Below are 28000 nucleotides of genomic sequence, written 5' to 3'. Positions count from 1 at the left end.
CGCCTGCCGAGCACCTAGGCGCCAGGGGCAGAGCCTCACACAGCCCGCACGCACCTACTCCTCCGCAGGCCACGCAGGCTCAGCGGCCATGGCTCACGGGACCAGCCGCTCCGCGGCATGTGGGATCCTCCCGGACTGGGGCACGAACCCGTGTCCCCTGCATCCGCAGGCGGACCCCCAACCACTGCGCCACCAGGGAAGCCCGCGCCGTCTTCCTTTTAAACTCAAGCGCACCCAAAGCCGTGGCCAGGGTCCAAACCCAGTCTGTCTGACTCCAGAACCACTCTTTCCTCCAATCTGGACCTTTCCCGGGAGCCTGACAGCCTGGCTGTGATCAGGCTCAGCTGGAAGGACATCTCAGGAACACTGCCCACCTCTTCGCCGAGCCCGGCCTTGTCCCCTCAGCCCTCGTGCGCCTCTGTCCTGCCACCAGCCCTTTGGTGGCTCCCACCGCTTACAGGCTGGACCCCGGGGGGGCTCTGGACCCTTCCCTGCTCTCACAGCTCGTCTGCACTTCGGCGGGGCGTCTGCCTCGGGAGCAGGAATGGTACCTGGGCACCCATTGCCCTTGGCCCCACTCACCTGTGCACGTGTCGGCCGGCTCCAGCCCTGACCGGCCTGTACTGTCTGTGTCAGTATCTCAAGGTACTGAACATCAGTGGTGTCTGCAATGCCATTTCCTCTCTTTTTTTCTTCTTTTGCAGCAATGGATGGTGTGCCATTTATGATTTCAGAGAAGTTTTCTTGTGTTCCAGAAAGTGTAAGTTTTTCTTGGTTTGTTTGTTTGCGGTACGCGGGCCTCTCACTGTTGTGGCCTCTCCCGTTGCGGAGCACAGGCTCCGGACGCGCAGGCTCAGCAGCCACGCGCTGATGTGGGATCCTCCCGGACCGGGGCACGAACCCATGTCCCCTGCATTGGCAGGCGGACTCCCAACCACTGTGCCACCAGGGAAGCCCCACAAAGTGTAAGTTTTAAGCACGATCGCTCTCCCCTTCTGCCCCACTCCCCTTACCCTGCCAGAATCACTGCTGTCCTCGTGTTCTCCCCCCGCTGGAAGCTCAGCCCTGCAGCCTACAGCAGGGCTGCCTGAGAGCCGGAAGTGGGTCGTGTTCCTCCCTGGGCCCCTTCAGCTAATGCTGCACGTAGTGGGTGCTTGAGAAGTGAAAGAAGGGATAAGGGTGGGGAGGGAGCAAGACAGACGAGCAGACACACTGAGACGCAGCCGCAGCCAAGGCTTTTTGATTCAAATGTGATGGTAAATTGTACTGAACTTCACCGGCTGTAAATGTTCTTGCTTTCCAAGCTCACCTTATTAATTTCTGTTCTTTTTTATTTAACAAAGTCAATGTCCAGCAGAAAGAAAGCTGCCTCACTTCCCCATTGCCATTGCCCCATTCCGTGATGACCACGTTCTCTGCTCTAAATCCCAGGCATCCGAATGGCAGGGCTGGGCCTGCTAGTGCAGGGTGGGTGTCCTGCAGCTGTGGGTCTCCCGCCCACTGCAGGCTAGCACGGACCCCATGATACACGTGAGGCAACTGAGGTCAGGCTGGGCCCTTGAGCCATCTTTAGTGACAGAGGAATTGAGTGAGCTAGCTGGGTCTGAAGGCCAGAACCCAGATCGTGAGAAGCACCCAGCACGCACAGCTTTGCGGGCCCTGCCTGGCACCCCTGTGCCCTCTCTCCGGTGGTGCCTGCCCCCCAGTGTGGCAGTGGCCCTCCCTCAGCTGTGCAGGCCTGCTCCATGCTGGCTCAGTAGACTGCTTTCTGGGCTTTTTAAAATCCTTTCTGCAGAAGTTTGCTTTGACTAGCTAATAAACATGAAGGCCCTAGTTTGGGCACCAGCTAAAGAATCCTTCAGTGTTTTTCTTGGACCCAGCTTAAAACCACCCAGCTCGCGATTTGACCTGCACTGGAGTTTCCATTTTCATGAAATATAATAGGCCTTCTCTGAACCCTTCTGGTAAGCAGCTTAATCTTGAAAAACGCTGGTGACTTGACCTGCGGAGCATGAGTAACTTCAGCTGACTCCACTTGGCCGCGTTGCCATGGAGATGCTGGCGCCTCTCCCGCCCACTCCCTTGGAGAGGCTGTTCTGTCCTGCGCACCGGCTCCAATCAGGAAAGTTTAGTGGGGCAGTTAGAGCCTAATGATACAACAGCTGGACCTCTGCTGGATCCCGGGCCGCTCAGGCAGGCAGCCCCACTCTCGCACCACTTGGGCTGGCAGCAGGAGAAAGCCAAACTGTTTTGTGGCTACTGGCAGAGCAGCCCCAGGAGCTGAGTGCCTAATTCGGTGGCCCTGTCCCAAGATCGGGCTCTGCCGACTCAGCAAGTGCTCAGGCAGGCGGATTCGGGCCAAGCCCAGTGCAAGCGCTTCCCTGCGCTTCTGTGTTTAATCTCAGCAGCCCAGCCGGCAGGGCCCGCCCGCAATGCTTTGTAACCGGAGAGGAAATGCTCGAGTGATTAACCTGCCGCTGCTGCATCACGAAGGGGCACTGAGCCCAGTTAGAATCCAGGTCCTTGGGCTCAGAGCCGGCCTCTGTCTACTACCCCTCCCAGGAAATCCCCCGCCTCTGGGCTGCAGTTCAGAACCGTGAAGGCCCTGGGGTTTTGTCAGAGATTCTCAGGTTTCACCTGTTCATCCCCGGCTGCCAGCTGCTGGCCTGGGCTGCAGAAGGCTGGGCTGGTACCCCTCGGGAATACAGACCACTGATGATCCCTGAGGGGACTCGGATCAGGGACCTCAGAGACCAGGTTCCCTCCACCCCTCACCGTGCATTATTTCAGCACAGGCTTCTCTGGGCCTCCAGCTGACTCTTGTTGCCATGTGCATTTGATTTTTCATGCTGTCTGGAAAAGCCAGCGTTTTTAAAGAAAGGTCCCCATCTCTATGAAGTCACAGAAATGCCCATTAAAATGCAGTGTTACCATTTTCCACCACCACTGACTTTTTAAACGACAGTTGATGGGCAGTTCCTTCATTACCCTTGCATTTTCAAAGACCTGGAATTCCCTCCAGCTCCTTCTCTGATGCCAAGGAGTCCCAGGCAGAAGATTGGCTGCCTGCCTCATGGAGTTCCTTAGACCCGTTCCAGCACACAGGCGCAGATGTCAGGGCGGTGTGGGGAAGCCGTGGGCACCTCCATCCCCGCGGCTGCAGAAAGAGCACACCGGCTTTTCCTGTGGGCAGGGAGAGACAAGAGGCAGAAATGATTGGTGACAGTCATGGTCTTTCAGGAGAGCCATGACCCGCCCCCCGGGTGCTGTAGACAGGTGCCTAGGCCGGGGTCCCCACCAGAAGGGACCCCGGTGACGGCCAGGTTTTCTGAGTCTGTGCCAGCTACTAGTCCATTTACCCTCACTCATCACTACAGTCACACTGATGGTTTCCATGGAAAAGGAGTGGAGAAAACACCAGATCACAAGGGGGTTTGAAGTGTCACAATTGTGAATAAGAACAAATGTGAAGCAGCATTTTTCCAGCCGTTTAAAAGGATGACTTGATCTGTATTTTCAGATGCAGCCCTTTGATCTCTTGGGAATCACCATCAAATCTCTGGCAGAAATTGAAAAAGAGGTAAGCAAGCTTCCCAGAGCGGGACAGGTGGGGGGCTTAGGTCATCACTCACTCGACCCAGGGTCTCCCATCCCTATTAGGGTTTGTGTTCCAGGAACAGGAGGGACCTAGGTGTGGGGTGACCCTCTGAGAAAAATACTTACATTGCATTCAAGTTTATTTCTGAGAAAAAGAAACTCACTTTTAATGTGTATATTACCTAAAGTAATAAGACAGAAGGTTTTACATGATACATGGAACAATCAGTTCTGCTTCATTTTTTTTTAAATGTCATGGCGTAAAGAAAGTAGAGGTTGGGGTGTGTGTGCAGAGTTGGTTTTTCCTCTTTCTGTTCTATTATTTGCCACCAGTAGGAGTTTGGGGAAATGTCAGAGGCTCTTCGTGATTTAGAGGAAGGATCACGGTACATTCCATTGTGCTTGATAAGCCAGACCCCACTTGGCAGCCTGTTTCGAAAGAGTTTGGATGTTTTCCTAATAAAAAAGAAAGAAATCCAGGATTGGAGCACATGTGACAACTCCGAAGAAGGAGAGCTGAGATAATGGAATCAAGCTAGAGGTCAGATCTGCTGGTGGTCTCCCCACTTTCGTAAGACAGCGTTAGCGTGTGTGTCGTCTTTCACATGTAGACGGTTGTTAAGTGGTCACATGTTTGCAGCCAGCTCTCCTCTGAGAGGCACATTTGTCTCAAAGATGGAAATGGTAGAACTATTTCAATATTCTCAGTTCCTCTGGGTTTTCTGTTGTGTACCCAGCTTTCAGAAGCAGGTTGCATTATTGAAAGATGGCTGAAATCAAGGAAAATTGAATCAATGTAGTACAACAAATTTCTAAACCTGTCATAGCAAAAACAAGACGAAAAAGTCCCCTTTTGTCTTTGATTTTCAGTAAATCATAAAAACCAACGTGATTGTCATCTATAGATTTTTGGGGGTGGGGGTAAACTTAGGAAAAAGAATTTCTGGCTACCACACCAGAAATATATATTTGCAGGGAGCCCCAGGTCAGTCTTGCTCAAAATTAAGGCGGCTGTCCGCTTACAGACTGCCTTTGCTTGGGGTCTCGCACAGGGTGGCGCCAGCGAGCCTATATGGAATGCCTTTGCTGGGATGTGCTCTGGCTGCAGGCGGTGAAGCAGGGCCAGGCGTGGCCTGTGACCTTTCAGGATGGACAAGGTCACACAGACCTTAAGGGGTGCGCGTGGGGGTCCGGTGGTCACGCCCCCTCTCTGCTTAAAGCCAGGATAACAGTAGAACGTGTCTCACGAACACTAAATGGATAGATGATAGATGTGTGAAGCACTGCGGACAGCAATTGCTCATCACCCTGGGTAGTTGGGGTAGGTGGTGAGTGCCAGAGACTGGGCAGCTGTGAATGTCTCCCTTTCTCTCCCCGCCCATCCTTCTGGGCTGTAACCAGAGCCCCGTTCATTGAAGCACCTGCTACGTGCTCCGCTCTGGGCCTGGGCTTTACCTCCGTCATCACCGATTCTCACCCCAAGTTGACCAGGTGGCATGTTCCTCCCCATTTCATGGGGCAGAAATTGAGACTGAGAGGTGAAATAATAATAATAGCCAAGACAAGACTGAGACCTAGCGTGTCATACTGCAAATCCGCTCCATTATGACGTCAAGTCTGTTGCTCCCTGTCCTACTGATGGGGCTGATGGGGACAGTGGTACCTGGGAGGCCCGTCGACCTGGGTTCTGACCCCGACCGGGCCTTCAGGTTACCAGGACGGGGTGAAATAGGAGAGAGCCCAGTGCAGAGCCAGTACATGTGGTGGAAACCACCATAAGTTCTCTTAATTCTCTTCCCCGCTGAAGGGCCAAAAATGTGTTTGGTTTGAATGCGTTGTCTTGATGTCAGGTGCTCTGAACAGAGCCTGGCGGGGCAGAATCCTCAGTTCTTCCACTTAACCTTTCTGAGCCTGTTTCCTCTTCTGTAAAATCAGGATAGTAATAAAAATGCCCTGTAGCGTTTATGGGTTTGACCAAGACAGTCATGGAAGTGGCTTAGAACAGCACCTGCTGTGGCTACTGCCCGGTTAGTTATCATCGGCTGCTGTCACGGTCATGGTCATTGTTACTACTGTTCCCTGGTCCACAGGAAGCGGGGAGAGTCGGTGTAAGTCTGTCCTGTTGCAGCCTGGCGAGCTGCCCTCTTGCTGGTGGCGGAGCAGAGACAGCCCCGTTGACCAAGCTTGGCTTGCTTCCTTGTTTTCAGTGATGAGTTAAAAAACACACGTCTGTGTTCTCTGTTGAAAGAAATTAGAGTTAAAGAAAATGTAGGGGAACGGGGAGAGGTTAGAAACGCTACATAGGGTGTAAAACCATCACAAATACCACTGAAGTCAAGGATGCTGTGGAGATTTTCATTTAATCTGAGGATTTAAAAGTTACTTCCACCAGCCATCCACGTGCATTTAATGGTGATTAGTATATTGACATCTACACACTTTGGTGAACGGGCTCCTCCTTCTGCAACAAGGTCAGAGGATTTTCTCCGTAAATAAACTGGAACTTGCCCCTTTTAGCCTCTGAACTCAGCATAGCTCCAAGGGTTGGAGGCCGAGGAGAAGCTTTGCCCACGGCCCCCCTGGCCTCACACGCGGGCTCTGTGGGTTGGCCCTGAGTAGCTGGGGGTCCCCCTAGTCAGGATGATTTTGCCCCTTTCCATTCCCAGTCTGGCTGCCCTGGTGGAGGCAGGGGGATGTGCTTGGGGAGGGGTCTCGGGGCAGGGGTGCTCCACTGGGGGTTTGCTTTGCTCACATTTACACCATCAAGCCAAGCGCCCTCCCCCAAGAAGGCGGGAGACTTCAGGACTGACCATGACCTGCACTGTCCCGTTGCCCATCCCGAACACCCCCTTGGATCTCGCCTGGGATTCCCAAGCAGCGGGGAGAGCCCAGCATCAGTGGGGGCTGCTTTGTCTGGGGCAGGCACCCCCTCCCTTATCCGTCCGTGCCCCCTGGGAGAGGTGGTGTCACCCCAGCTCACAGCAGAAACTTGGGCTTGGGTGACTGCGGCCATAAAGGAAGTGGGGGTGCTCAGCCCTCCTGGCCAGGACGGACGTGGGCCCGCTCTCCTGCCAACTTGAACGTACTCACCCTGCCCTGCCTGGGGGATGCTTCTGAATTTTAGCCTGCATGCGCCCTGTCACCACCATTTAGCCTCGGGGACAGGTCACCCCCTGGACAAGCCCCGTCACCCCATCAGCCTTGAGCTTGGTGATTAGGGACCCGAGGGATCACCAGCAGCCAGCCCAGGAGTGCCATCCCCAGCGGCCCTCATCACCACAGCGCGGACCCGCCGTGAACTGAGTAACAGATGCAAAGAGATGAGGTGTCGCCTCCCCGCAGTGGGTGACAGTGCGCCTCCAGCCCGCCAACCCGAGAATCTGACGAGCTCAAGCAAGAGTGTGCCACTCGGCCCGCCAGTGGGAAGGCGGGACGAGGCTCGCTGGCGGTGTGGGCCGGAGCCGCCTGCCGCGTGGGTGTGTAGATACCGGGTGTCTGCAGGGACGTTTGTGGACAGTGTAGACAGTGGAGTCAACACAGCATGGTGGAGGGACACAGTTTTGGAGTCGAGCCTCCTGGGGTAGCACGCCGAATCTGCCACCTAGGTGGGGACCCTGGGGCAAGTCCCCTGGCCTCCCCTTCCTCAGGTTGGCGTGCAGGCCCAGGAATCCCACCCTGGCCGGAGCGCTGGTCCCAAGGCTGCTGCTGTGGCACTGACGGGAGGCCCCGGCAGTCGTGATGTACGCAGCACCTGGTTACGTTTCATGAAAGGCCCCCAAGGAAGGTCATGATTAAAATCAGTGCCCATGCCATCCGGCAGATACGGGGCAAAACATTCTTCAGACGCGCTCAGGTGGCATGGGCTGTTGAAGCGGAAAAGCCAAGGTTGTAAACCAATTCCCGCTGTGAAGCTGTCCCTCTCCTGGTCCCCAGCGCTGAGCCCAGCCTCCTGCGGCCCGACCCCGCCCTCTAGCAGCCACATCTCCTGCCGTCCATGTCCTTCCGTGGCTCAGAGTAGGGGCTTTGGCGTGTACATTACCCCGAGGCAGGAGAGTGTGTGTTTGCTTACCTCCCCTCCGCCCTGGGAGGCGACCAGGGAGCAGCCAGTGGCAGCTGTTGTCAGCAAAGGCGGGGGGCTCTGGGGGGGGTGCTTTCTGGCCCTGACCTGGCCCCCTTTTGCCCCGGGGAGCAGCCGTCTGGCTCTGCAGGAGGGTGGCCGTGACCCCGGAGGGCTGTGTCCCAGTGAAGCCCTTATTGTCCTCCCTGTTGTCCAAACAAAAGGTTCTCTCTGTTCAAGAGTCGGGAAAAGTGTAATTTCGCAGCCGACCCGTGATGAAGCATCTTCTCTCGGAGTGAGAAGACGGACATATAAATACTCTCTGTCTCTGCCGCTCTTTATTTCCCGTGTAAGCAGTCACCCTATTTCTCCATCTCATGGACGCCCCATCGCAGCCAGGGTGAGGGCTTCCCAGCTCCTCAGTTTGGGCAGCAGCTTCTAAAATAATTCCTGTATCTCGGTTACCTTTCCTGCAGCCTGTTTATCCTCCCTCCCCGCCCACTACCCCACCGTCCCCTGTGGCCCGTCCATCCCCAGCCTCGCCTCCCTCACAGACTGCCCTGTCCCTTGTCTCACGAGTGGTGGCCAGGAGACAGTGGCCTGGACTGTAGATTCCGTGCCGTGTGCATAACACTGCAAGCCTCTAAAAATAGGAGCCGGCAATTCCTGTGATTGAAACGGCATCCAGAGTGCCTTCCAGACCCGCACACAAAGCCCTTTCCCCACCTGCTGCCAACCCTCCATGGAAAACCACAATGCTCACCCTCCCTTCTGTGGGCACCACACTCAAAACGTGGCAAGGGAGCGTCATTAGCCCACCACACTTCCTGGTGGAGCAAACAGCCTCCATTTTCGCTCCACTTTAAGGCTGAAAGACAAGGGAGAGTCTAATTAGTAAAGGGACGATCTGATATTAATCACTCCTTTAAAACTGACAAGGGAGGCAGTTCATTTAACCACTTAATTGCTACAGGTTTTTATGGGCTGCTGTTTGCAGACATATTTAATGAAGAAATTATAAATCTAAAGGAGCTTAAAATTTTAATTTTATACCTAAATATTTTCCTTGTTCTTATGTTTGTAGTCAATCCTCAAGAGTGTAGTCACATGGAATGTTCTTTAAATGAACATATTTGCTAACTGGCGTGATTTCAGTTTTTAAAACATTGGTTCCAGCAATTAGGCATTTTTTTCAGTTCCCAAATGACTGGAGAAATTCGTCTTGATTATAATTGCTCTTAGCCACGCATATCTAATTTGTGTCTTTTTAAGTGTTAATTAGTAAACAGTTTGAGCTGACATCTTTATGTGTTTGTGTATTGAAAAATGGGGCTTATTGCTTATTTAGCTTGGGGCAGATTCCACTAGCGTTTACGTCACAGCATTGAGGTGAAATTAATGGAAACACATTTGGCATCACGAGGTAAAACGAATTTTTGAACCCAACTTCTGTACATCCACTTTGCGTGGACTTCTGCAAGCCCTTCCAATATATGAGATTAGACTGGATTTGAGATGTGCATGTGCAGGAAGAAAGTGAGGCAGAAGATTTTTGTATCAGTAATGAAATGGCAGAGTCCAATTTTATAAAAGCAAAATGTTCATATCCCAGCACAATTGTTCATTCTTTCTACTTTTGGAAAGCTTTCATTGTGCTTATTAATGTTAAAAAGAATTTTGTAGAGGGAGATGTTGCAAAATGTGTGATCTCTTTGCACCATCTAGTGGTCAGGTCTTAAACTGCAACAGGAAATAAGGTGTTTTCTATCTGTGAGACTTAGTATTTTCAACACCCAGAATCTTTTCTTCTTTCTTTTTCAGTCAGGAAGCTGATATGTTTTGGGAAAGAAATTTGCCTACTTCATTTATTAAATAAAAGTTAGTTAATTAAATAGAAGTTAACCTTTCTTATATATTGTTCCGCTCCCCTTTTTTATATTGTTCAAAGACAGAGAGCTGCCACCAAATTCTTACAGAGCTATCACACTGAGTTGAGATAGTTTCAGCCAGAAACAAAGGAACCTAATGAATTAGTTTAATGGATAGCCATTCCAAACGCATAAAAGAAGTGTTAGGCTTCTTTTGAAATATGGGAAGTAGCCTGGGGACCTCCACTTCTTGGACTCTTCAGGAGTCTGACCACAGCTTGGGAACCACTATTTGATGCCACAGACGAGATCAGTTCTCTCCCCATAAATTGTGGCAGACATCATGGGCAGTTTGTCATCTTAAGCAGCTACCCTGCTGATCAGAATCGATTTTTTAATATTTAGTGTTTTCTTTCCGAGTGCAAAGGTTGTGCGTGTTTATTAAAATGCAAACATTACAGAAACATTTCAAAGGTGACAGTCCCCCGTGGTCCACTCCTCGGAGAGACACACATACACACACACACACGTGTCAAAGATCACAGGAGTTCAACACTGGACATAATATTCTGTATCTTGCTCTCGCACAGACCGGTGTATCTTGCGCAACCTTCCATGTCATTTCACACAAATCTACCTCATTCTTTTTAATGACTACATATGGTTCTCTTTTATGATTGTCATAATTTATTTAAGCAATCCACTATTGATTTACTTTTGAGTTGTTTCCAATTATTTGCTATTACACCAGTGCAATATATTTCCTTGTACGTGTGTCTTTGCTCCCTGGGTGTTTCTTAGAAGAATGCATGGTATTACTATTTTGCTTTCCAAAAAGAATGTGCCCATTTAAACTTCCCCTCCCCCATCCTGTGGTGTGTGAGCGGGTACCTGTTTCCCACATCCTCACTATAGCTAAGCATCACTGGTATTTAAAGGTGAACATCTTTTCATATGTTTATTGGCCATTTGTATTTCTTTTGTGAATCTCTTCTGTTTGTGCCCTTTGCCCAGTTTTTTCTATTGGCTTATTTCGCTTCTTTCATTCATTTTTGAGTTCTTTATGTTCTTTGCAACAGCCTTCTTTCTGTCCTGTGTTCAAACACACACACACATTCAACCAGTGGCTTTTCACCTTGTTAAAAGCTGTGTTCTGCTATACAATGGTTTTTAATTTTTTCATGGGCAATTTTGTCTTTGTTTTAAGGTTTTATTTTTGACTTCATGTCCTCCTTAGAAGATTATAAAAATATTCGCCCATATTTTTTCAAACCCTTTGTGTTTTAATATATTAAAATATTAAATACTTTTCAACTACTGAATCCATCTGAAGTTTATTAGAAGGTAAGATCTAGAACCAGCTTTATTTTATCCTAAAGTGTTAGCCAGTTTTCACAACAGTGCTTACTTTCTTCAGTGAGTTTTCAGTGTTACTCTTATCGGACAGTTCCATCTGTAAGAGGATCAATGGACATTTTTCTTGACTCTGTTCATCTCTGTTCTTTTTATATGATTGCCACACTGCTTTGAGTCTGATAGCTTTATAATCAACTTTAATATATGATAAGGTTAGTTCTCCCATCTGCCCCACCTCAATTTTTCTAATTATATTCACATGATTATTCTTCCAGCTGAACTTGAGAATCTTTTCAGGGGGAGAAACTCCATTCTAAATGTTTATTGTGACTGCACTGAGCATATAGATTAATAGAGGAACGATTGGTGAAAAGCCTCCACCCGGGTCTTTGTTTCTGTCTCTCAGCAGAGTGGAAGGGCGTTCTTTGTGGAGAGCCTGCACCCTTCTTTGTAGGTTATTCCTAGGTGTTTGATGTTTTCGTGGCTCTCATGAACAGGATCTTTTTTTCCATTATATTTTCTGTCATTTATGTATCAAAGAGCTGTTGACTTTTGCATCATTTTGTGGGCTGGCTCTTCCACTGACTTCTATTGTTTCTGACGGATTTTCAGTTGCTTTTCTTCAGTTTCGCAGGCCGGAGTTTATGTTGTCTGCAAATACCAACACTGCCTCCTGCTGTCCCTCTTCCTGTGCCTTCGCCTGGCACCGCAGCCAGCTCGGTGAGGTCACTAGGCCACCTTGTCTGGACGGAAGTTTCTAGTTTCTATACTAACCCATAATGCTGCATTTTGGCTTGCTGCATATAGACATACCTTTTTTTTTTTTTATCATGTTAAAGAATTAGCCATCTATTGCTGTTTTCCTAAATGTTTTTATCAGGATTAGATGGTAGCTTTTTTTTAAAAATTATTTTCATAATACCTTTTCTTTCTTTCTTTCTTTCTTTATTTTTGGCTGTGTTGGGTCTTCGTTTCTGTGCAAGGGCTTTCTCTAGTTGCGGCAAGCGGAGGCCACTCTTCATCGCGGTGCGCGGGCCTCTCGCTGTCGCGGCCTCTCTTGTTGCGGAGCACAAGCTCCAGACGCACAGGCTCAGTAGTTGTGGCTCACGGGCCTAGTTGCTCCGCGGCATGTGGGATCTTCCCAGACCAGGGCTCGAACCCATGTCCCCTGCATTGGCAGGCAGATTCCCAACCACTGCGCCACCAGGGAAGCCCTAGATGGTAGCTTTTGATAACTGTCTTCTAATCATCCATTGAGACGATCATATGTTTTCTCTGCAGGAATATTAATACGGTAGATTATATTAATAGAGTTCCTAATTCTGAGAGTCTGCGTTCCCCCCCCACCTTGGTTCTGTCGGCAGTGGTGTCGCCAAGCAGCAGCCGCCACCCAAGTCACCAGGTTGCTCCTGCAGCGGCCCAGGGCGTTCATCATATAAATGAGGGAGCCAGGCTGAGCCAGAGCTGATGTTTGGCAGACAGAATTACCTGCCCTGGATACTGTCATGCGTTGTATACCTGGGTCATGCAGAACTGAGGTCAAGATGAATATGCCGTCTTTTGAAGTCCATCATAAAAGGATTTTTCTGTCATTTTCTGTCCTTTTGGGAACTCTCATCCCCCAAGTTTGAAAGTAATACCTCCCCCCCGCCAGTTGAACTCTTAGAAGGTTGCCCAGCATGTAGGTAAAAAAATGAGCATGAAGATAAAGAATGGGTAGGGCACCTTCCCAGAGTCACCCACGGCTTCTCCTTTTCCACTCAGAAATCAGCACCAGAAAGCGGCATTGTTTTAAATATTTTCCACAAATAACCTAGGAGAGGGAAAATACAAATATCCATTTTTTAGGTGACATTCAGATGAATTCTGACATGCTGACTCAATGAGGGGTGAGCCCCCATGGCTCTTTGCCAACAGAACCGGCGTTTATTCAGCCACAAAGGCGTCTGTCAGTCCCCAGCCCTGCCCAGAGCCCCATGCCGACACCAATGGGTGGACCCGCAGGTACCCGCTGGGCCCCCAGCCTTGCAGCCTGGGAGGGGCCAGGAGAAGTAAGCTTGTTATTAATCACGCAGCAGTCCTAGAATGTGCTTTCCCCCATTTTCCTTAAAATGCATGGCCTTCTCTGTCTTTCATCTTTCTACTTTTAAGAGTCATGGGTGCAAGAAATGTTTCACTTTCTTGCTTACTTTGTCCCCATGTGCCCACACAAAATGCACTCACAGTGATAAAATGGCAGTCGACACTCTGGTTGGGCAGTTCATAGGGAATAGTGGGGACTGCGGCAAACTGGAAAGCACGCCTCTCTCTAAAGGAAGCAGCCTTCGTTCACCTGTGTGAGGCTAAGGGTTGGGGTGCAAGGATGAAGGTCCAGAATCGCCATAGCCCCCTATTTGTTTTATAAAATCTGGAAAATGCTGGCATTTTATGCAAAGTCTCTTCAACTTTGCAATGTTTATAACTATTTTAAACACCACACAGGCCACCAGTGTGTGAACCTCCAGCTTGCCCATGTCTGTGCATGGAGATACAAACACAGATCACATGTCGACTCATAATTTCACCATTCACAGGGGTGATGTGGACAAGCCCTGGGGTCAGCACTTTGCCTCCATGAGTTAAATACCACAGATCAGGGGCCATCACACCATCACGCTCAGAGGCTGTGGGAATTCAGAGGACCCAGGGCTGGACCGACACACTGCTGCTTCCAATGATGACCTGCCCCCTGCCTGAGGACTGAGTCCCTAAGCTAGCTGTCTTCTCTCCTTTGCATTGAGCTGTCCCCAGAGCCTGATCTGACCCTTCACTCACCTATCCATCCACCCGTCCATCCATCCACCTGTGTCTCCATCCACTCATTCATCCACCCATTCACCTCCCCCCTCCCCACAGCCTGTACCATCCATCCATCCATCCATCCATCCATCCATCCATCCATCCATCATTCATTCATTCATTCATTTATTCATCTATTCTGGGCCACAGCTTCTACCAGCCTCTGAAGCTACAGAAATGTCTGAGGCCCCATCCCGACCCTGCACTTAAGGAGGAGATGGAAAGTGATGTGGGGCCCTGGAAGCTAGTGAATAGTCCTCCCTGGAGGAGGATGAATGTCCCAGAGGGAGTAGCATTCGGAAAGGCACAGAGGTGTGGTGCTTGACAGGAAGAGGGAGGGGAGATCTGAGAAGCCATGTGTGGGGAAAGGTCTGTGCAGAAACCTTTGACGCCTCACTCCCAGAGCAGGGGCTGGGGCTCCGCCCGGGTGGGGACGTAGGAGTCACTTCACCGCTCTTTGATGCTCTGTCGGTTCCTAGGTGGAGGTGCTCCTGAGCTGAGGGTGCCCTGAGAGTGGGGGGGCTCTCGCGGCACTGAGCCCAGGGCAGTAGGCCGTGTAGGGTGCTGGTGGGTGTCACCATCCCCGCCCCGGGACTCCGGCTTACAGCAGGAAAGGGGCGGGGGGTGCTGATGAGGGTTGATGAAAATGACCTGGGTGCCCCGGAGTCAAAAGAGGTACGGCTTGAATCGGCACGTGGTCCATGCATTCATCCGGCAGCCGTGCCCTGTGCCCAGACAGACGTGGTGCCTGCTCCTAGAGCAGGTGGGTCATGAGGGGTCCTTTTTCAGCCCCTCATTTAGGGTGAGACTGAGCAGTGGGACTGGGTGGGGCTCAGGGTTTCTGACTCTGGGGTTGCTGCTCTCGGGTCAGAGCTGAGGAGCCCAACGGGAAAGCCAGAAGGGAAACACAGAAGAGGCTTCCCGCGAGGGTCGCACCGACCCCGCTGTGGGCTTGTTGTGGGACCCGCCTGCTTCCCGACCCCGGTGGCCTCGGTCAGCCTCCTCCCCTCTCTGAGCCCCGCCGTGCTCATGTGGGAAGGACAGCAGTACCAGCTTCACTGGGAGTGAGGATTCTGTCCCCGACCCTGGCTTGGGACCCGAAGGCTCCCGCCCCTCCTGTCCCCTTATTAGTGACCACAGGGCTCATGGGCTGCAGTCCAGGAGCCCTGACCTCCAGGCCCAGCTGTGGGCTCTCAGCAAGTGAGGGGATGAACAAGGCATCTCCCCAGCTCGGGGGTATTTCAGGACCGCCCCCCCCCAGGTCTGGGGGGACAGTCCTGGCTTCCCTCCATCCCCCGGGCCCCAGTGTGCACGTGACAGCCCTTCTCTGGACAGAGCCCCTCTGCGGGCTTGTCAACCCCGGGGCCTCCCCCTTTCATCCAGTTTTTTGGATGTCTCTGTGGAACCATGATCCAAGTATGAAACGAGCACTCCTGTGGGAAGAAATGGGGAGACTCAGGCCACAGGGTGTCCCCTCCTCAGGCCCGACCCTGCCCCTCTGGTCCTCAGTGGCCCTTTTCATAGCTTGAAGGGGTGGAGTATTCAAATCAGCTGGACGGGCCCTCCCAGCACACGGAGGAGGCCTGCGCCGTGGCACGTGAGGCCCCTCAGGGCCCACTCCTCACAATGGCACCTGCCCCTTTCCTCTCCAGGGGTACCCGAGATCCAGCAGCCAGGCTTCCAGAAACAGATGGGAGGACACAGAGTCCTCGTGTGAGGAGAGGAAGCTTCCCGGAGCTGAAATTCCCAGAGGGGCTGAACCCGGGGTGACACAGCAGGTGTCATGGCCTGGCCCGTGGGGCCAGGACAGGTGCCAGGACAGGCTTGGGAAAGGCAGGCTGTGGGGACGGCCGGGGCCACTGCTCAGAACCTCACCCACCGCCCATCTGCCCTGGGGACCCGCCGTGACTGTCACTCCAGCCCTGCGCCAGACTTCAAGTTGGCTGGTGTCTTGTTCCTTTACTTCCCCCTACCTGTCCTCACCTGGCCAGGGCCCTGAGGCCCAGCCTGGGCTTCTTCAGACCCACTCTAGCCACATCCTTCCAGGCCCTTCTGTGACCCCACCTGTCCCCCATTTCAGAATTCCACCTGTATGAGAGGTGCATGTAGACACCAGTCCTGAGGCTGGTTGCCCCACCAGCAATGTGCCTGTCCCCGGCCCTGGCCTCATCCAGCCCTCGGGGACCTTGGGAAGTTTGATCCTTCCCTGAGCCTCAGGTTTCACATCTCAAAATTCGGGTTCTAAAAACAATCCCTGGGCTTCCCTGGTGGCGCAGTGGTTGAGAGTCTGCCTGCCGATGCAGGAGACACGGGTTCGTGCCCCGGTCCGGGAAGATCCCACATGCCGCGGAGCGGCTGGGCCCGTGAGCCACGGCCGCTGAGCCTGCGCATCCGGAGCCTGTGCTCCGCAGCGGGAGAGGCCACAACAGTGAGAGGCCCGCGCACCGAAAAAAAAACAAAAAAACAAAAAAACAAAAACAATCCCTTACTGCTGTTTCTTGTCTGGAGCCCTCTCGTTGGTTTGACAGTTACAAGACCCAGGGAGGGAAGGGTGGGAGGGTGTATGCTTGCCTTTACTTCTTTCCCCTCTATTTTATTTAGCAAAAGGTTTCAGGTAGTGGTTCTCTACCTGCTTAACCATTAAAGTCCCTTGGATGCTTTTAAGAAATGCTGATGCCTGCCCTGCCCTCACCCCACCCCGACCCCAGGCAGGGCCCAGGCAGCACTGGCTTTGGTTCAAACCCTTGATTCTGGTGCACATGGAGGACTGCTTTTTCACTCTCAAGAGTGGGTGGGGGGTTTGATCACCCTCCTTCTGCCATGAGGCTGGGGCTAGAGTGACTTGGCCTCCCCAGTGCAGCTGAAAACCAAGGTCGGCATCTCCCACCGCCAGGATGCTGGCCTCACTGTGACAAAAGGCTCTTGTAATCTGGGAATCGCGTGCTGTGGCAGGGTCTTCTGCCAGGGGCCCACCATCCTCGGCCCAGGGAAGCCCCACAGAGCCCCTGACAGCGACGTCTCTTTCCTGGACTTCCTGCTGCTGTGATAATGGCCCATGCCCACCAGAGGGCGCTGTGGCCAGGGCTGGGCGCCGCTCGGCTGAGCTCAGCTCTGCGAACCAAAATGCTTTTTAATTGAAAAATTTTTTAATTCAAAAAGGATTTGCTGTTTGTACGCGAGTGCAGGTTTTCCTCATGCAGGAGGCTAATGTTCTGAGTCAACAGATCCGGGCCCAAATCCACCTTCAAAGGTACTCAGTGTTTGCCCAAGGGAGTGAAAGGGCTTCCAGAAGCGGCCCTAGTCTCTTGGGCAAACACTTTGGGGCCAGCAATCCCAGGCAGAGGACAGCGTCTGTGGGAAGGGTTATCCACGGCCTAAGGGGGATTATGACGGGGGACATATGTTGAAATTTCATTCGGGGAGTTAGAGAAAACAAGAGGTGCTTTTCTCCAGCCAAGATAACCTACAAAGGGAAGAATCTCAAGGGCAGGGGCGGGCGGACAGCAATCTGTGCGGCGGATCCCTGGCCCCCTCCTGGGGCGGCGGCGAACTTGGGCCGTGAGTCAGGAGGAGGCGGCGTGTGCACTCCTGATTCTCCCCGCCCCCGCCCCCGAGGGTGAGAGAAGCAGGAGTTTGGCAGTTTGTCCTTGAAGACCCTTCTATACCCCCTCTCCCGCAGTGACCGTGTCCCTACCCCTGGCCACAAAGACTGGCCTCCGACCCCCCACCAGGGCCCTTCCACCCTGGCCTGCCCACCTGCACCCCCTCGTCCCCACCCCCCGCCACCCTGCCATCGGGAGTGTCCTTGCCGGGCCCACCCCGTTAGCGTCCAGGTCTGCGGCCCGTTCCCGGGCCGGCTCTGGACGTCTGGGAACGCGGGCTTCCGTCTCCCTCCACGCGCTTTCTGTGGCCAGCCCCCAACTAACCAAGGTGGCCTCGCTGCCCTGGGCGTCCCCGCCACCCTGGGAGCCGGACACAGCAAACACTCTGGAAGAGCAGAGGTGGCACAGCCCACAGCTGTCTCCCCAGCGCGTGACGGTGCCCCTGCAGGGCGCCTGGCGCTGGGCTCGCTCCCTCACCTCTGCTGCGGCCCCAGGTGGGCGTCTCCCAGGCAAGGCCTCAAAGCAGCCAAAGCGAGCCCCCCTCCCACCAGCCTCCTCCCCCACCCTCTCCCCCAGCCCCTCTTCAGCAGCCCCTCAGCCCTGATGCCTCTGGTCTCCTCTCTGCTCACTCCCATCCACATCCACTCCCACATCTCACTGATTGGGCCATGGAACCGACCCACAGCATCAGGTCACCTGGGAGCTGGTTCACGATGCAGAATCTCAGGCCCCACCCCAGACCTAGTGAGTCAGGACCTGCGTGTGTTAAAGGCTGATCAGCCTGCTGTTAACAGCCTCTTCAGAGCTGGGTGCCATCCTCCCCTCACGCCTGAGGAGAGACCACACTCGCCAGTCCACGTCAGCACTGCTCTCTTGAACCTTTGCCCATCCAGAACTGCCCCTGCTAAGATCACCATGTGTTTTTAACTACCGTGCCCCCAGCCCGTGCAGCTCAGGCACTGCTGCCCTCCTCCCTGGCCCCTGGGTCCATCGTCAGGGCTAGTTTCCTCCTCCCTTCCTGGCCCCAAGTGCCAGGCCCATCCTCTTGTCTTGCGACCCTGGGTGCTTTTCTCGAAACAGCTCCACACCTGTAACTCCAGTTACCCTGCCCCCCAAGTACTTCCACTTCCCATCCCTTTATTCCTCGTTCCATATGTCTCCACCAGGGCTTGTGGCACCCCCTGGGTGCTCCTCAGGGACCACCCTCGGCCATTGGCAGAAATGCTCTTATGCTCTCTCCCCCACGCTGCTTTCGGCCTGTGTTGCCCATTTGGGTTAAAGGCCCCGGTGTGCCCATGTCCATCCCCTGCCACTCTTGTAGGGCTCTCACCTGGCCCCAGCGCCCAGCACGGGGGCAGGGAACGTGATGGGTGCCGATGGAGCCGTGATGCGCCTGAGCAGCCACCAGGTGGCGGTATTGTCCCAAACTTTGCCCGAAGGCCTGGTCCGGGGCTGCACTGCTCCTCCAGCCTCCTGGGAGCTGGAGTCCCCAGGCCATGGTCATTAGCAGGAAAGTGGGGCTACTTTGATGGGCTCCCCCACGTAGCCAACAGATGTGCAGCGAGTGCTTGCGTGGTGCTGGGGAAGGCAGGCCCTTAACCTGCCTCACCTCGTCCTACCTTCACAATAGGCCCCCGGAGTAGAGATCATCACGCCACATTTTTTATCGAGGTATAATTGACATATAACATTGTATTAGTTGCGGGTGTACAACATGTTTCACTATTTGTGTATATTGCAAAGCGATCATCATAATAAGTGTGGTTAATATCCCTCATCATACACAGTAACAATTTTTTGACTTCTGACGAGCACTTTTAATATTTAGCAACTGTCAAAGATGCAATACAGTATTAATAACTGTAGTCACCAGGCTGTACATCCCCCCCGCATGGCGTAATTATTTCGTGACTAGAAGTTTGTGCCTTTTGACTCCCTTCACCCGTTTCGCGCACCCCACCCGACCGCTGCCTGTGGCAACCACCCATCTGCTCTCTGCACAGTGAGCTTGGTTTTGTGGTTGCTGTTGTTGCTGTGTTTTAGAGTCCACGTATAAGTGAGATCAGATGGTGTTTGTCTTTCTCTGTCTGACTTATTTCATTTAGCATAATGCCCTCAAGGTCCATCTGTGTTGTCACAAAGGCAAGATTTCATTATTTTATTTTTTATTTATTTAAAAAAAATTTTTATTGAAGTATAGTTGATTTACAATGTTGTGTTTCAGGTGTACAGCAAAGTGATTCAGTTATGTATGTGTGTATATATACACATACATACATATATTCTTTTTCAGATTCTTTTCCCTTATAGGTTATTACAAAATATTGAGTATATTTCGCTGTGCTATACAGTAGGTCCTTGTTGGTTATCTATATTATATATAGCAGTGTGTATATGTTAATCCCAAACTCCTAGTTTATCCCTCCCCCCTGCTTTTCCTTTGGTAACCATAAATCTGTTTTCTATATGTCTGTGTGTCTATTTCTGTTTTGCATATAAGTTCATTTGAATCATTTTTTTCAGATTCCACATGTAAGCGATATCATATGATATTTGTCTTTCTCTGTCGGATTTACTTCACTTAGTATGATAATCTCTAGCTCCATCCATGTTGCTGCAAATGGCATTATTTCATTCCTTTTTATGGCTGAGTAGTATTCTATTGTGTTTGTGTGTGTATATATATATGCACATTGGGGTGCATGTATCTTTTCGAATTATGGTTTTTTCCAGATACATGCCCAGGAGTGGGATTGCAGGATCATATGGTAGCTCTATTCTTAGTTTTTTAAGGAACCTCCGTACTGTTCTCCAGTCCTGTTCTCTGGTTATACCAGTTTACATTCCCACCAACACTGTAGGAGGGTTCCTTTTTCTCCACACCCTCTCCAGCATTTATTATTCGTAGACTTTTTGATGATGGCCATTCTGACCAGTGTGAGGTGATACCTCATTGTAGTTTATATCCGCATTTCTATATTAGCAACGTTGAGCATCTTTTCATGTGCCTTTTGGCCATCTGTTATGTCTTCTTTGGAGAAATGTCTATTTAGATCTTCTGCCCATTTTTTGATTGGGTGGTTTGGGCTTTTTTGATATTGAGCTGTATGAGCTGTTTGCATATTTTGGAGATTAATCCCTTGTCAGTCACATCATTTGCAAGTATTTTCTCCCATCCTATAGGTTGTTCATGGTTTCCTTTGCTGTGCAAAAACTTTTAAGTTTAATGAGGTCCCAGTTATTTTTGTTTTTATTTCCATTACTCTAGGAGATGGATCCAAAAAGATATTGCTACGATTTATGTCAAAGAGTGTTCTGCCTATGTTTTCCTATAGGAGCAGTTAGGTCTTTAATCCACTTTGAGTTTACTTTTGTGTGTGATGTTAGAGAATGTTCTAATTTCATTCTTTTACATGTAGCTCTCCAGTTTTCCCAGCACCACTTAATGAAGAAACTGTCTTTTCTCTATTCTATGCTCTTGCCTCCTTTGTTGTAGATTGATTGACCATAATTGCATGGGTTTATTTCTGGGCTTTCTATCATGTTCCATTGATCTATATATTCTTTTTTGTGCCAGTACCATACTGTTTTAATTACTGTAGCTTCGTAATATAGTCCGAAGTCAGGGAGCCTGATTCCTCCAGCTTCACTTTTCTTTCTCAAGATTGCTTTGGCTATGCAGAGTATTTTGTGTTTCCATACAAATTTTAAGGATTTTTCTTGTTCTAGTTCTGTGAAAATGCCGTTGGTAATTTGATAGGGATTACATTGAATCTGTAGATTGCCTAGGGTAGGAGAGTTATTTTGACAATATTGATTCTTCCAATCCAAGAACACAGTGTATCTTTCCATCTGTTTGTGTCATCTTCAATTTCTTTCATCAGTGCCTTATAGTTTTTGGAGTACAGATCTTTTGCCTCCTTGGGTAATTTTTTTTTAACATCTTTATTGGAGTATAATTGCTTTACAATGGTGTGTTACTTTCTGCTTCATAACAAAGTGAATCAGTTATACATATACATATGTTCCCATATCTCTTCCCTCTTAGGTCTCCCTCCCTCCCACCCTCCCTATCCCACCCCTCTAGGTGGTCACAAAGCACCAAGCTGATCTCCCTGTGCCATGCGGCTGCTTCCCACTAGCTATCTATTTTACGTTTGGTAGTGTATATATGTCCATGCCACTCTCTCATTTTGTCACAGCTTACCCTTCCCTCTCCCCATATCCTCAAGTCCATTCTCTAGTAGGTCTGTGTCTTTATTCCCGTCTTACCCCTAGATTCTTCATGACCTTTTTTTTTTCCCTTAGATTCCATACATATGTGTTAGCATACGGTATTTCTTTCTCTCTTTCTGACTTATTTCACTCTGTGTGACAGACCCTAGGTCCATCCACCTCGCTACAAATAACTCAATTTCATTTCTTTTTATGGCTGAGTAATATTCCATTGTATATATGTGCCACATCTTCTTTATCCATTCATCTGATGATGGACACTTAGGTTGCTTTCATCTCCTGGCTATTGTAAATAGAGCTGCAATGAACATTTTGGTACATGACTCTTTTTGAATTATGGTTTTCTCAAGGTATATGCCCAGTAGTGGGATTGCTGGGTCATATGGTAGTTCTATTTGTAGTTTTTTAAGGAACCTCCATACTGTTCTCCATAGTGGCTGTATCTATTCACATTCCCACCAGCAGTGCAAGAGTGTTCCCTCTTCTCCACACCCTCTCCAGCATTTATTGTTTCTAGATTTTTTGATAATGGCCATTCTGACTGGTGTGAGATGTTATCTCATTGTAGTTTTGATTTGCATTTCTCTAATGATTAATGATGTTGAGCATCCTTTCATGTGTTTGTTGGCAATCTATATATCTTCTTTGGAGAAATGTCTTCTGCCCATTTTTGGATTGGGTTGTTTGTTTTTTTGATATTGAGCTGCATGAGCTGCTTGTAAATTTTGGAGATTAATCCTTTGTCAGTTGCTTCATTTGCAAATATTTTCTCCCATTCTGGGGGTTGTCTTTCGGTCTTATTTATGGTTTCCTTTGCTGTGCAAAAGCTTTTAAGTTTCATTAGGTCCCATTTGTTTATTTTTGTTTTTATTTCCATTTCTCTAGGAGGTGGGTCAAAAAGGATCTTGCTGTGATTTATGTCATAGAGTGTTCTGCCTATGTTTTCCTCTAAGAGTTTGATAATGCCTGGCCTTAAATTTAGGTCTTTAATCCATTTTGAGTTTATTTTTATGTATGGCGGTAGGGAGTGTTTCATACTTTTAAATGTCCCTTTCCAGTTTTCCCAGCACCACTTACTGAAGAGTCTGTCTTTTCTCCACTGTATATTCTTGCCTCCTTTATCAAAGATAAGGTGACCATATGTGCGTGGGTTTATCTCTGGGCTTTCTATCCTGTTCCATTGATCTACATTTCTGTTTTTGTGCCAGTACCATACTGTCTTGATTACTATAGCTTTGTAGTATAGTCTGAAGTCAGGGAGCCTGATTCCTCCAGCTCCATTTTTCGTTCTCAAGATTGCTTTGGGGCTTCCCTGGTGGTGCAGTGGTTGGGAGTCCGCCTGCCGATGTAGGGGACACGGGTTCGTGCCCCAATCCGGAAAGATCCCACATGCCGCGGAGTGGCTAGGCCCATGAGCCATGGCCGCTGAGCCTGCGCGTCCAGAGCCTGTGCTCCGCAACGGGAAAGGCCACAACAGTGAGAGGCCCGCGTACCGCCAAAAAAAAAAAAAAAAAACAAACAAAAAAAAACACATTGCTTTGGCTATTCGGGGTCTTTTGTGTTTCCATACAAATTGTGAAATTTTTTGTTCTAGTTCTGTGAAAAATGCAAGTGGTAGTTTAATAGGGATTGCATTGAATCTGTAGATTGCTTTGGGTAGTAGAGTCATTTTCACAATGTTGAGTCTTCCAATCCAAGAACGTGGTATATCTCTCCATCTATTTGTATCATCTTTAATTTCTTTCATCAGTGTCTTATAATTTTCTGCATACAGGTCTTTTGTCTCCTTAGGTAGGTTTATTCCTAGATATTTTATTCTTTTTGTTGCAATGGTAAATGGGAGTGTTTTCTTAATTTCACTTTCAGATTTTTCTTCATTAGTATATAGGAATGCCAGAGATTTCTGTGCATTAATTTTGTATCCTGCTACTTTACCAAATTCATTGATTAGCTCTAGTAGTTTTCTGGTAGCATCTTTAGGATTCTCTGTGTATAGTATCATGTCATCTGCAAACAGTGACAGCTTTACTTCTTTTCCAATTTGGATTCCTTTTGTTTCTTTTTCTTCTCTGATTGCTGTGGCTGGAACTTCCAAAACTATGTTGAATAAGAATGGTGAGAGTGGGCAACCTTGTCTTGTTCCTGATCTTAGTGGAAATGGTTTCAGTTTTTCACCATTGAGGACAATGTTGGCTGTGGGTTTGTCATATATGGCCTTTATTATGTTGAGGAAAGTTCCCTCTATGCCTACTTTCTGCAGGGTTTTTATCATAAATGGGTGTTGAATTTTGTTGAAAGCTTTCTCTGCATCTATTGAGATGATCATATGGTTTTTCTCCTTCCATTTGTTAATATGGTGTATCACATTGATTGATTTGCATATATTGAAGAATCCTTGCATTCCTGGAATAAACCCCACTTGATCAGGGTGTATGATCCTTTTAATGTGCTGTTGGATTCTGTTTGCTAGTATTTTGTTGAGGATTTTTGCATCTGTGTTCATCAGGGATATTGTAATTTTCTTTTTTTGTGGTATCTTTCTTTGTCTGGTTTTGATATCAGGATGATGGGGACATCATAGAATGAGTTCGGAAGTCTTCCTTCCTCTGCAATTTTTTTGGAATAGTTTTGAGAAGGACAGGTGTCAACTCTTCTCTAAATGTTTGATAGAATTCGCCTGTGCAGCCATCTGGTCCTGAACTTTTGTTTGTTGGGAGTTTTTTAATCACAGATTAAATTTCAGTACTTGTAAATTGGTCTGTTCATATTTTCTGTTTCTTCCTGGATCAGTCTTGGGAAATTGTACCTTTCTACGAATTTGTCCATTTCTTCCAGATTGTCCATTTTATTGGCATAGAGTTGCTTGTAGTAGTCTCTCTCTTATGGTCCTTTGTATTTCTGTGTCAGTTGTAACTTTTTTCATTTCTGATTTTATTGATTTGCGTCCTCTCCCTTTTTTTCTTGATGAGTCTGGCTAAAGGTTTATCAATTTTGCTTCTTTTTTCAGAGAACCAGCTTTCAGTTTCATTGACGCTTTCATTCTTTTTTTTTATCGCTGAGGAATATTCTACTGTATATGTACCACATTTTATTTACCCATTCATCCATCGATGGACACTTAGGTTGGTCCATATCTTGACTATTGTAAATAATGCTGCTGTGAACACGGGGGTACGTAGAACTTTTTGAATTAGTGTTTTCCTTTTCTTGAGGTAAATTCCCAGAAGTGAATCATGTGACAGTTCTATTTTTAGTTTTTTAAGGAACCTCTGTACTGTTCATAGTGACTGTACCAATTTACATTCCCACCAACAGTGCACGAGGGTTCCCTTTTCTCCACATCCTCGCCAACACTTATTTCTTGATGTGACCCCTCTTTAGAGGTGAGTTCACTGAGGTTCAGAGGAGGAAAGACCTGCCTGAGGTCACCCTGCAACGTCAAGTCCTTCCCTCCCCGCCCCTTCTGTTTGTAGGGACCACAGTCCTATCACCAGTGTCACCTGGTCCCTGTGGTTGCTCAAGGCTGCTCACCTCTGCTGCTCACACGGGACAGCCAGGGCCAGCCCAGGCCTCGCCCCCGCACCCAGCGCCAGCCTGGATCTGTGTCTGTCCTGGGTCGGCCTCCGGGACCACTGGCAGGGTGGCTGAGGACGCAGTGCTGCAGTGGTAGTCTGCTGGCTGCCTCGGCCTCCCCACCACTTCCCTTTGGGAGGAGTAAAACCCTCCAGGAGCTTCTGCTTCCCCTCATTTCTAGAAGGATCCCTAAAGCCCCTCAGCCCGTAGCTGTGCTCCTTTCTCTGCGTGGCCCTCAGAAGTGCCTCCTGGCCGCAGGCAGCTCACTTTGGGGGTCGGGAGGGCATTTGGAGCCCATGGCTGCGGCTGGGGTCTGTACCCTACTGCGTGGCCACCCAGCGGTCACCCTCCTGCTGGGATGGTTCCATGTCACCTTCCTGGCAGCCCCCTGCTGGTGTCCCCGAGGCGACAGCTTCAGGTAGTGGCTGAGTTCAACCAAGCCGCTCAACTTTGCTTTATGTAGGGAAGGAAGCCTGTTTTATGGCAATTCTACTGCTAAAAAGTTTTAAAATATTATTTTAAATGTTTAATGACCACTGACCTAATCTAAGCAACTCATTTCTAAGACCCATGGACCCACGTGGCTGCCCTGTGTGGTGTCCAGGCCATTCCCACGGCCCCACTCCCGGCAGCCTCAGGCCTGGCCCTTCTGCCCGGCGGGCACTCCTCACCTGTGCCCCCTCTTTTTCCTGGCATGCCCTGCCCAACATTTGGATGTTGAAATCCTGCCTGGCCTTCAAGAACCACAGGTGTCCCCACCCCTTCTCTAAATCTCCACCAGACTCGGAACCTACCTTCTGTCATTTCCGTGAGCCAGGGTCAGGTAGGTAGGCTTGGGTCTCAAGCGGGAGGGTTGAGCTCAGGTTCGGGCCAGCAGCAGGGCGGGCCGGGCACAGGTACACACCGCCGGCGCCTGCCCTGGCCCAGGCTCATGGAGCCCCAGGTCCATCACATGCGAGGACGTGCCTGGGAGCTCAGTGCGGAGTGCGCTTCGGGGTGTGGGATGGCGCCCCTTCCCTGCGTCCCATGTCAGCAGGTGTTTGTCTTCAGGTCAGGTCAGGAAGCAGTGAGCAGAGCAAGTCCAGGGGTCCCCCAAGCCTGGTGGCTGCGGCTAACCCAAATCAGGTGTGGGATGGAGCCCCAGGTCTGAACCTTCCCGTCCGTGGGACTCCTCCAGCAGCAGGAGCGTGGGGACCATCCGCCGGGGGGCGGCAGGACGCATGCGGGGAGCTGTGCGCGTCCACTGCAGGCACCGTGGCTTTGGGCACTGCTGGTGCCGAGAGCTCACCTTTCAGGGGGCGGGCAGGGACCGGAAGGCACCAACTGTCACCAACTAGACAGCCACCTGCAGCACCAAAGGCATCTCCCCCCCGCCCGCCGTGCACAGCTCACGCCTGCGGTACGTGTGCACGTGCAGAGGGCCGCCCATCCCGTGTCCTCAGGGCCTCCGCCTGCCTGTCCGAGGCCGTGGGGTGGGGTGGGGGTGGGGGGTGTTCTCTGGTGTCCTCGCGCCCTGACTGTGCTGCTCTGCCCCCTCCCCCCGCAGTACGAGTACAGCTTCCGCACGGAGCAGAGCGCCGCCGCCCGGCTCCCGCCCAGCCCCACCCGGTGCCAGCAGATCCCCCAGTCCTGAGGGGCCGCCTGCGGGGAGAAGATGCATTGCCCAGACCACTGAGCGCCCGCCGCCCATCCACACTACCCCGCTTGGCGCTTCTGGGAGACTCTGGGCAGCTGAGCTGTTACCTCCTCGGTCATCGGCTTGCCTGACGTGACACCCCGCTTCCCTGGGGATGCTGTTCATAAGCTCGACTAATCTGTGTGTGCTGTAGTGACCAGTGGCTCCTACCATGTCTGTGTGATGACTAGTTGTCCTGTGAACAACCCTACCCACCACGGGAGTCACCCCGAGGGCCCTGGACAGTTGTTCTGGCCGCCCAGTGACGCCACCGGCTCCCTGCTCTCCGGACTGTCGCCACCACTAAGCCATTGCTTCCTCCCAGAAGACCCTGAGGGGCTGGCGGCTTCACACGGGGCCCTCCAGGGCTGACGGATCGCCCCAGACCCACGGAACACATCGCTCACGCCAACGGCATCAAGTGCCCGAGAATTTCACAGGGACCCTAAGGAAACATGGGAGGATGCCAGTGGGTCCCCACGTGGACCCGGGCCCGGCTCCCTGCCCGCTGTGGACAACCTCGGACTCGCCCCTCAATTCACACACTGGATGCTCTGAGGTCGGGGGACAGCCATCCCCCAGCCACCGGCCCAGAGAGGACTTGCCCTCCCGGCAAGACGGCCGTGTGGCCAGGTGCTTGCCTGGACGTGAGCTTTGCTGCCAGGACGCTGGGCTCACTCACCTCACACCCTCATCCCCACAAAGGGCTCATCTCTGCAGTGCCCACGTGCCAACAACAGCTCCAACTGCCCAGCCCGGTGCTCTGACCGTGACCAGGCCGTGGGTGAAGTGGCTCTGTGAGCCCGTGCCCAGGGACGTGGACACGCGGTCACCCAGCTTCTCAGAGCCAGGCTGTGTCTTGGTGGCCTCTGCTAACAGGGACAGTTGTTTTGAAAAGTCCGTCTGACCCAGGTCACCAAACTGGGGCCAGAACTGACATTTCTGCCACAAGTGGCCAGTGGCCATGCTGGCATCCCCCACAGTGCCAGCTGGGACTGGGTGGCAGTCCCATGGGTGCTATGGGAAGGGGGCCGCTGTCCTCCCTGGAGGTTCAGTCCTCACCCTGTGGCTGCCTTGTCTGGCTGTTGGAATTTGTCCTAACTCCCCAGAACTTGTTATCTCACATCTCGGGGGTCACCAGATGGTTGGTGCTTTGGACGTGAGGTTCGATGTGTGTCTGGTCGCTGGCGTAGGAAGG

At 50.9% G+C, this 28000-nt stretch overlaps 1 protein-coding gene across 1 annotated transcript in view; it reads left to right on the top strand.

Annotated features, from left to right (window-relative positions):
* The window catches only part of MVB12B (multivesicular body subunit 12B), a gene marked incomplete at both ends in the record, with an annotated part of 189834 nt that extends 163074 nt beyond the window's left edge, over positions 1–26760 (top strand). The window contains 3 exons of the mRNA XM_079705982.1: positions 705–760; positions 3521–3580; positions 26674–26760. Of these exons, the coding sequence (XP_079562108.1) occupies positions 705–760; positions 3521–3580; positions 26674–26760 (203 nt within the window). The remainder of the gene's footprint in view (positions 1–704; positions 761–3520; positions 3581–26673) is intronic.
* Between the last annotated feature and the right edge of the window lie 1240 nt (positions 26761–28000).

Source organism: Hyperoodon ampullatus (genome assembly GCF_949752795.1).
Source record: "Hyperoodon ampullatus genome assembly, chromosome: 6".
In the NCBI taxonomy this organism is placed as follows: Eukaryota; Metazoa; Chordata; class Mammalia; order Artiodactyla; family Ziphiidae; genus Hyperoodon; species Hyperoodon ampullatus.
Note: the sequence above shows the minus strand (reverse complement) of the source record. Positions and strands in the feature narration are given on the sequence as shown.